The sequence below is a fragment of the Triticum aestivum genome, chromosome 1D (genome assembly GCF_018294505.1).
Source record: "Triticum aestivum cultivar Chinese Spring chromosome 1D, IWGSC CS RefSeq v2.1, whole genome shotgun sequence".
In the NCBI taxonomy this organism is placed as follows: Eukaryota; Viridiplantae; Streptophyta; class Magnoliopsida; order Poales; family Poaceae; genus Triticum; species Triticum aestivum.
The window spans coordinates 7,339,661-7,349,280 of record NC_057796.1 but is presented as its reverse complement, the minus strand read 5'-3'; the positions used below and the strand labels follow the sequence as shown (position 1 = coordinate 7,349,280).

At 43.6% G+C, this 9,620-nt stretch overlaps 1 protein-coding gene across 1 annotated transcript; it reads right to left on the bottom strand.

Annotated features, from left to right (window-relative positions):
- Positions 1–2,516: 2,516 nt before the first annotated feature.
- Positions 2,517–5,045, bottom strand: LOC123162309 (G-type lectin S-receptor-like serine/threonine-protein kinase At2g19130). The gene is made up of 3 exons (XM_044580107.1): positions 4,032–5,045; positions 3,064–3,160; positions 2,517–2,974 (listed from the first exon to the last, which is right to left on the bottom strand). The coding sequence occupies exons 1-3, from the start codon at positions 5,043–5,045 to the stop codon at positions 2,517–2,519; spliced, it is 1,569 nt and encodes a 522-aa protein (XP_044436042.1).
- Positions 5,046–9,620: the final 4,575 nt, after the last annotated feature.

Sequence of the window (9,620 nt, the reverse complement as noted above, 5' to 3'; positions counted from 1 at the left end):
AGCTCTCTTTCTTCCAAAAAAAAAAAGATATTCGGCATTGCTGAATTGTGAGCTGTTGTATACGCACATGGTAATTATGCTACTTATTAGCTTGATGTTAATTTCGTTGAGTTGTGTATGAGACCTATTTGCCTTACTGCTTATTGTAATTTGATGTTTCAAATTATATGCAAGATACATTTGCAGTAGTTCTTAATTATACGCAACCTGTGAACAGAGGAAAGTTTAATTGAGTAGCTCCAGTTTTACTGGGCGCAGTGAAGCGCGCCACTCCATGTAGTGCATCTTACGTCTAGCTAGCTCCCTAGCAAAGAAGTACTCCCTCCGTTCCTAAATATAAGTCTTTTTAGACATTTTAAATGGACAACAACATACGGATGTATGTAGACATATTTTAGAGTATAGGTCAATTCATTTTGCTCCGTATGTAGTCACTTGTTGGAATCTCTAGAAAGACTTATATTTGGGAACGGAGGGAGTACGTTGCATGCCAATGCCATGAGAAAAGTGTGCACGAGCTCATGCATGTGAGTCGCCCACGTGCATGGACCATATGAGAAAGTATATAATGCACTGGGTATTTAATGTTACCGTTGCACCTAATTTATACTTCTTCCATTCCTAGATATGTCTTCTTAGAGATTTAAATAAGGACTACATAAGAATGTACTCATCCAAAACGGTGAGTTATGGGCCCACAAAACGGTTCCGAATTGACAAGAAATGTGAGTTTTGGCAGCTTCCCTCTATTAGTTCTTTGAGGGTTGCCGAACATGATAACCTCTCCAGGACCCCAAACGGTGAGCTATAGGCCACGAAATGGGTCCAAGTCAGGCAAAAACGTCCAGTTTTGGCATCCTCCCTCTAGCCGTAGATTGACCTTTGCGAGCTGTAGTATTTTCTTTGCTAGAGGGCCTCACGCGGCGGTACACCACAATCATTCTACGGTGGTATAAACTGCCATCTCCTGCTCAGTTCTGGCCTGTGACTGCAAATATGTTTCCTCCTTATTGCATTCTGTAGTCTTACAATAAAAAATGCAATGTGCATTAAAACCGAGAACAACCATTACAATGAAAATAGATGATCAGAACAGAGAAGTCATACAAAAGCACATGGCCACAACTATGTCTTCAGTGCCACAGATCTGCCTTCAGTCCCATCTTGTTTCCAGAATCCAGGATTAAATCACCAGGACCAGACTCTTCGTGATGCGTCCACAGGCATGGCATTCTGGTGTGGCTTCACCTTGGCATTTCCCTGAACAAAACAAAACCCTGTCCACATCATCATGGTTTGGATCAGGTTCAACTTGTGCGCCTGGGAATACATTACATCCCATTTCGTAGATGTAACACAAGTCTATGATGGGAACACTTTTAATGTCTCTCTATCGACGCATTCGAGAGCAGCCGCTAACAACACAAGGACAATTGCTAGCGAAATTGCATGTGACCGACAGCATCAGCACATGTCTGGCTCCTGGAAAAAAAATTCTTCTGCCCCTCAGCACATGATCTCTTGGCTAGGTCCAGTCCAAGGAAGCAGCTTCCTCATTCAACTGAATAGATAATAAATGTATCGTGAGAATCGCAGAAAAATGAAACTGAAGAGATAACAACCAAACAGAAAAATCTGAGGTACCTAAAAAACCCTGCTTATTAAGAGCAAAAAAAAGTTGGTATCATGGCCAGAGTGCACCATATCTTTGTGCCTGAAATAAATAAATAAATAATGATATGGATAAAAATACATTCGCAGGCATGTAACTATATAGCGAAAACCGTAAAAGATGATCGCAATTCTGCACAAGAAATTTCTACCTTATCAGAAAAACAAATAACCTTCCAAGTTGACCAAGTAGACGAAATTTACTGATAGTTCCATATTTCCTAAATAATTCCAGGTGATCAGTTCCACATTTTCCAAATGAGAAAGTATTAATATGCGTGGTGTGGAAAAGAAAAATAGTTTATATTCACCTTAATGAAGCCTAGAATGCACTTCGGACTAGCACCTCCATATCCTACTGGTGTCATTTCAGCACAACATTGAAATCCAAGATGCCATTATTGGCTTATCCAGCATTATACAAATCACACGGAGATTTGAAAATACCTGGCAATTGTACAGCCGATGTTTTGCTTGATCATATCAACCCATATCTTTCAGACCTCACATCTTCCTACTTGCAGAACTGCAGGAACTGTTGCAGTTTTATTGTGAGCAGTTAGAAAAACAATTATTTAACTAGCAATTCTCAAGTTCCCATCCCAGGTCTGAGAAGAACAAAACATACACATATCTTAATCTCTGCCATATTTTGGTACAATGATTGCTTATTATTTATAAATGCATTAAAACACCTAAATAAGTGACAGCTAATTAGCAACTGCAAGCTTGCCTTCCTTTATTCCTTTCTCTCCCCATTACAATTATAAGAAAAATTGCTGAAATTAACAAAGACTAGTACTATCGGCTACAAATTATTATTACACTGAAGTTGCAGCACCAGATTATTCCGCTATAGCTGCAAGCAGTCTTGGTATTGGGGGCACATCAATCTCCTGTAGACCCTCGAGAACCCGGACTACTTCACCCATGGTCGGCCGATCCAGCTCATTATCTTGGATGCACCAACATGCAACTTTGCAAACCCTTTCAGCCTCTTCCAAGTTGATGCCACCATGTAACCGTGGATCCACCAAACTCTTCAAATCTCCATCGTGAAGCTTGCTGATGGCTTGCACAGGGAAGTATTCAATATTCTGGTTACTGTTGCTGCTGCTAGTGTCGTATGATGTTTCAGGTGAAGAATTCCTCCTTCCTGATATGATTTCCAATAGCACCATGCCGAAGCCGTAAACGTCAACTTTCGGTGTGATAGCCACTCCAGTAAGCCACTCTGGGGCAAGATAACCCACAGTTCCTCTGAATGAAGTCAGAATTCGGCTGAAATCCCTTCCCACAAACGCTGCCAACCAAAGTCTGCCACTTTAGGAACAAATGATGCATCCAGAAGTATGTTCTCTGGCTTAATATCGCAGTGTATGATGCACTCACGACAACCCTGATGCAGGTAGCACAATCCTCTAGCAACTCCTAGGGATATCTGATATCTGATGTTCCAATTCAGGACAACAACATTTGCATTGCTCTTCTTAAATAGATGACCATCAAGAGACCCATTTAACATATGCTCATACACAAGTAATCTGTGATCACCTTCGCAGCAGAAACCTATCAATTTGACTAGGTTTATGTGCTGGATAAGTCCAACTGAGCTCACCTCGGCCCTGAATTGCTTCTCTCCTTGACGGGCACCATCAAGCCTTTTCACTGCTACAATAGTCTTCGAAACACTTAACACTCCCTTGTATACAGAACCAAAACTTCCAACACCTAACTTTTCAGAGAAGTTTTTAGTAGCACGAACTAAATCAGTATATTTGAAGGCTATAATCCCGCCAACACTTCCTTGATTCTCATAGAATAATGGAAGCAGACCACACCACATGAATTTTTTCCTCCGATTCAGTAACAACCACAGAAGAATGAGTAACCCAAACCCAGTAATGCTTGTAGCAATAACAACTCCAACGTTTGGCTTTTTTTTGTTTTTTTCTCAAACTTGGCAAGAAATCTTTGGCAGAAAGACGGAGATAAAGAACATCTTTAGAAGTGATAGTAATGCCGTTGTTCATATTTACACTACGCAATTCCCCGTTCCAGACATAGCATCTGCTATTGTTATAGGAATAAGCAGTGCAGGAGCAGGAACTGAGACAAGCTTCTTCGCATTTGCTCTGAGTCGAAGTAACGACTATGCTCTGCGGGTTGTAGGGCAATGTAACTTGAGAAATGGGATGGAACATGTCCGTTGAACTTATGATGTTGCTGTCACTAGTGCAATGTAATGGTGTATTTCTGATGCATCCTCCTGTTCTGTCCTCAAATTCCCAATCCTGCAGTGACTTCTGAGAGAAGCTCTTCATACAGTCACATGATGGATGTGGATTGCCATTGCAGACCGTGTAAGGTCCACAAGTAGCAGGAGGAATGCAGGGATCGTCGGGTATGGCATATATGGTTTGCCAAGATTGATTATCTTGTGACCAAAGATTAAGCTTTATTTGACCAGAGATATCTAGTAAGATAAAAAAGGAAGATGACTCATCAAGTGAAGTGTACATGTAGTACTCCTCTTGGTCGTTATTGACATATGTTGGGTTCATCAAGCCTTTGGTGCGTGGATCCATATCTAGCACTGCCTTGAGCATTGGTACAAGATTGAATGATGATTTTGTGGAGGATGCATAAAGCCAATATTCTACCAAGGGATTGAGACGCTTAAGGACGAGCCCCTTGGTCTGTTCTAGTTCATAGCTGTATGAGCCAGGTCCCGGATCAATGAGGCTCTTCATTGAGATGGCCTGGTGACTGAAACCAGTGACCTTGTTCCGGCCAAACTTTGCACCAGGAAGTATAACATCTGTTGGGTAGTCGAAGCTCTGCCACACCGGTAGGTCAGATGACGGGCTCTCTTTGAGGGCAAGGTTTCCGCTGTTCAAGAGAACGGTGGTACTAGTGTTGTTTCTGCTGAGGTGTGTCCTATTATTTACGACGCGGGTGGACCAAACAATGGATTCATTGTTGGCAGCATGGTTTACAATGACAAGATTGCCATCACTTGATATCTTGAACCGTGTTTGGTTGATGATGGGGTCAGCGATGGGCTGATCCCTATTAGCAACCCATACATAAGTGCAAACCGGGATCTTATTGAACCATATGCCAAGGTACCACAAGCTTGGGATTGGAGATGTGGTGTTGTAGGACGACTTACTGATGGTGCTTGCTGGCTGGAACTGAAAAAAGCCAAGCGCGAACTTGGCATTTCTTGAGGCGATCCTGCCCCCAACGGCGAGCACTTGGCCTGCCATGAGAGTATCATTGTTTGCAGCTACAAAGAAGGATGGCCAAAGAGTAGTGTGGAAGAGGAGAAGCCCGAGTGATAATATGTAGAGCGGAGGCATGGAGAACATTGCTGCTCTGCTCTGATATTTGGAGAAGGAAGAAGGTGTAGTAATAATCGAATCCGCGCCTTGCGTCGATTCCTGCGAGGATGGGCCAAGCATACTGCTGGAATTTACCAAAAAGAAAAATTGCATTTGTCTACCCTAATTGATTCCCTTGATAAAATAGCGGAGGTGAGGCCTCTGTCTACTGTTGAGATCGAGCAAAAAAGCAATCTTAACGAGCAGATTGCCCGCCTACTACGTGAGGAGGAGATTAAATGGTACCGACGTAGCAAGGCGGATTCGTTAGTACAAGGTGATGATAATACGAAATACTTTCAGATGCTAGTCAATGGTAGACATAGAAAGAAGCGTATATTCGCCCTTGACCAGGAGGAAGGCCGAATAGAGGGGGACGTACACTAGTAGAAAAAGAGGCTTCCATACGCCCCCATTAGTCCCCAAAATAATCGAACCGCGACAAAAGGGGTCTTTAGTCGCGGTTCGGGAGGAGACCGCGACCAACTATCTAGGCCCAGCGCGCTTGGTCGACAGCTGGCGGACGGGAGGGGCTTTAGTCCCGGTTGGCCTGGCCAACCGGGACTAAAGGTCCCCGAAGGCCTTTAGTCGCGGTTGGCCAGGCCAACCAGGACTAAAGGCCCATCCTAGTCGCGGTTGGCCAGGCCAACCGGGACTAAAGGCCCATCCCTATATATAGGACTCAGCTCACTTCACTTCACTCAGCTCACTTCACAATATTCAGAAGGGGGTGGTGGGTTTGCTTTTGGTTCCTCCTATGCACACAAGGTGTTCGATGAAATGCCCGAGAGCCTGAAACAAACATGATATGAAGTGTCCGAGCCACACTTGAGCTTTCTCATTTATTTTTCCTCTGCGATCGCGGTTAGCAACTTGAACCTTTCATGTGTCATTGATAAAATATGCATGTGTGTAGTTCATTTTTTAATTTGTATTATTTCTAGCTAGTTAGTTTAACAAATGCATGATGGTTAATTATATACTTTATATAATAATAATGCAGATGAATCGGCAATGGATGTACGGTCCCCGACTCTCCGGCGAGTTCACTACGGGTTTGAAAGATTTCCTCGTAGTGGCAAATGCGAACAAGCAGCAAGGTTTTATTATCTGTCCATGTGCTGTCTGTAAGAATCAGAAGGGTTACTCCTCCTCAAGAGACGTTCACATGCACCTGCTTCGGCACGGTTTCATGCGAAGCTATAATTGTTGGACCAAGCATGGAGAAAGAGGGGTTAGAATGGAAGAAGATGAAGAAGGGGATGATATCGATGACAACTATCATGATCATTTCGGTGATACTTTCATGAAGGATGATGCTGAAGGTGGGGAAGGGTTAGGTGATGGTGAAGAAGAGGCACATGATGAGCCCGCTGATGATCTTGGTCGGACCATTGCTGATGCACGGAGACGCTGCGAAACTGACAAGGATAGGGAGAATTTGGATCGCATGTTAGAGGATCACAAAAAGTCGTTGTATCCAGGATGCGATAATAGTCTGAAAAAGCTGGGCTGCACACTGGATTTGCTAAAATGGAAGGCACAGGAAGGTGTAGGTGACTCATCATTTGAAAATTTGCTGAAAATGTTGAAGAATATGTTTCCGAAGAATAACGAGTTGCCCGCCAGTACGTACGAAGCAAAGAAGGTTGTCTGCCCTCTAGGTTTAGACGTTCTGAAGATACATGCATGCATTAACGACTGCATCCTCTACCGCGGTGAATACGAGAATTTGAATGAATGCCCTGTATGCACTGCATTGCGTTATAAGATCAGAGGCGATGACCCTGGTGACGATGTTGAGGGCGAGAAACCCAGGAAGAGGGTTCCCGCCAAGGTGATGTGGTATGCTCCTATAATACCACGGTTGAAACGTCTGTTCAGGAACAAAAAGCATGCCAAGTCGTTGCGATGGCACAAAGAGGACCGTAAGTCCGACGGGGAGTTGAGACACACCGCTGATGGAACGCAATGGAGAAAGATCGACAGAGTGTTCAAAGATTTTGCAGCTGACGCAAGGAACATAAGATTTGGTCTAAGTACTGATGGCATGAATCCTTTTGGCGAGCAGAGCTCCAGCCATAGCACCTGGCCCGTGACTCTATGCATCTACAACCTTCCTCCTTGGTTGTGCATGAAGCGGAAGTTCATTATGATGCCAGTGCTCATCCAAGGTCCAAAGCAACCCGGGAACGACATCGATGTGTACCTAAGGCCATTAGTTGATGAACTTTTATAGTTGTGGGCCAGTCCTGGTGTACGTGTCTGGGATGAGCACAAAGGAGAGGAATTTGACTTACGAGCGTTGCTTTTTGTAACCATCAACGATTGGCCTGCTCTCAGTAACCTTTCGGGACAGACAAATAAGGGATACAATGCATGCACGCACTGCTTACATGAGACTGAAAGTGTACGTTTGGTTAATTGTAAGAAGAACGTGTACCTGGGTCATCGTCGATTTCTTCCCCGAAATCATAACGTAAGAAAGAAAGGCAAGCATTTCAACGGCAAGGCAGATCACCGGCCGAAGCCTGCGGAACGTACTGGTGCTGAGATATTTGATATGGTCAAGGATTTGAAAGTCATCTTTGGAAAGGGTCCTGGCGGACAATCAGTTCCGCGGGGAGTTGACGGGCACGCACCCATGTGGAAGAAGAAATCTATATTTTGGGAGCTAGAATATTGGAAAGTCCTAGATGTCCGCTCTGCAATCGACGTGATGCATGTTACGAAGAATATTTGCGTGAACCTGCTAAGCTTCTTGGGCGTGTATGGGAAGACAAATGATACAAAGGAAGCACGGCAGGACCAGCAACTTTTGAAAGACCCAGATGACCGGCATCCGGAATGGTTTAAAGGTCGTGCCAGCTACGCTCTTACCAAAGAAGAGAAGGTCATTTTTTTTGAATGCCTGAGCAGTATGAAGGTCCCGTCTGGCTTCTCGTCGAATATAAAGGGAACAATAAACATGGCGGAGAAAAAGTTCCAAAACCTGAAGTCTCACGACTGCCACGTGATTATGACGCAATTGCTTCCGATTGCTTTGAGGGGGCTCCTACCGGAAAATGTTCGAGTAGCCATTGTGAAGCTATGTGCATTCCTCAATGCAATCTCTCAGAAGGTAATCAATCCAGAAGATCTACCACGGTTACAGAACGATGTGGTCCAATGCCTTGTCAGTTTCGAGTTGGTGTTCCCACCATCCTTCTTCGATATTATGACGCACCTCCTGCTCCACCTAGTCGAAGAGATTTCCATTCTCGGTCCTGTATTTCTACACAATATGTTCCCCTTTGAGAGGTTCATGGGAGTATTAAAGAAATATGTTCGTAACCGTGCTAGGCCAGAAGGAAGCATCGTCAAGGGCTATGGAAATGAGGAGGTAATTGAGTTCTGTATTGACTATGTTCCTGACCTTAAGCCGATTGGTATTCCTCAATCGCGGCACGAGGGGAGACTAAGTGGAAAAGGCACGATCGGAAGGAAATCAACGATATGTATGGACGGTCATTCTATGACTGAAGCACACCACACAGTTCTGCAAAATTCTAGCTTGGTGGCTCCGTACTTCGAGCAACACAAGAATATTTTACGCTCGGACAACCCGGGGAAGCCTGAATCCTGGATTAGAAAGGCCCACATGGAGACTTTCGGCAGTTGGTTGCGAAAACATTTAATGAATGACAATGATGTTGGAGATCAGCTGTACATGTTGGCCAAGAAACCATCTTCGACTATAACGATTTTCCAAGGGTACGAGATAAATGGGAATACATTTTACTCCATCGCCCAAGATAAAAAGAGCACCAACTAAAACAGTGGTGTCCGCTTTGATGCAGCAACCGAGAATGGGCAAAAGGTCACATATTATGGTTACATAGAGGAGATATGGGAACTTGACTATGGACCCTCCTTTAAGGTCCCTTTGTTCCGGTGCAAATGGTTCAAGCTAACAGGAGGTGGGGTAAAGGTGGACGAGCAATACGGTATGACAATGGTGGATTTCAACAATCTTGGTTACCTTGACGAACCATTCGTCCTTGCCAAAGATGTCGCTCAGGTTTTTTATTTGAAGGACATGAGTAGCAAACCGAGGAAACGGAAAGATAAGAAAACGATCAGTACATCATGCGATGATCCAAAGCGCCACATTGTTCTTTCAGGGAAAAGAAACATCGTGGGAGTGGAGGACAAGACAGACATGTCAGAAGATTATAATATGTTTGGTGAAATTGCGCCCTTCAAAGTGAACACTGACCCAAGCATTAAGTTAAATGATGAGTATGCTCCATGGATACGGCACGATCGTAAGCAAGCAGGGACACAAGGGAAGAATTGATGTGTAATAATTTATTGTACCAAACTTTGTTGAATGGATCATGTGAATTAAAACGTACGATGGAGAATCCGGATGATTTGTATTTGGTCGATGAACTGAATGATGTATCAAACCTTTTGTCAAACCTTCAAGGGATCGATGAACTGAATTTTTTGATATATTATTTGTATTTTTAAGATTTTAATATGAATTAGTTTTATATTTCTGAATTTTTTGATATATTA

Bases quoted from the DNA above. Each gene is read 5' to 3' on its own strand.
- LOC123162309 (XM_044580107.1), bottom strand. From the start codon at position 5,045: ATGTTCTCCATGCCTCCGCTCTACATATTATCACTCGGGCTTCTCCTC. The intron at 3,161-4,031 runs GTCTGCAATGGC...CATCTATTTAAG, and splicing joins CTACTTGTGGACCTTACACG to AAGAGCAATGCAAATGTTGT. The intron at 2,975-3,063 runs GTGAGTGCATCA...TTTGGTTGGCAG, and splicing joins CTACCTGCATCAGGGTTGTC to CGTTTGTGGGAAGGGATTTC.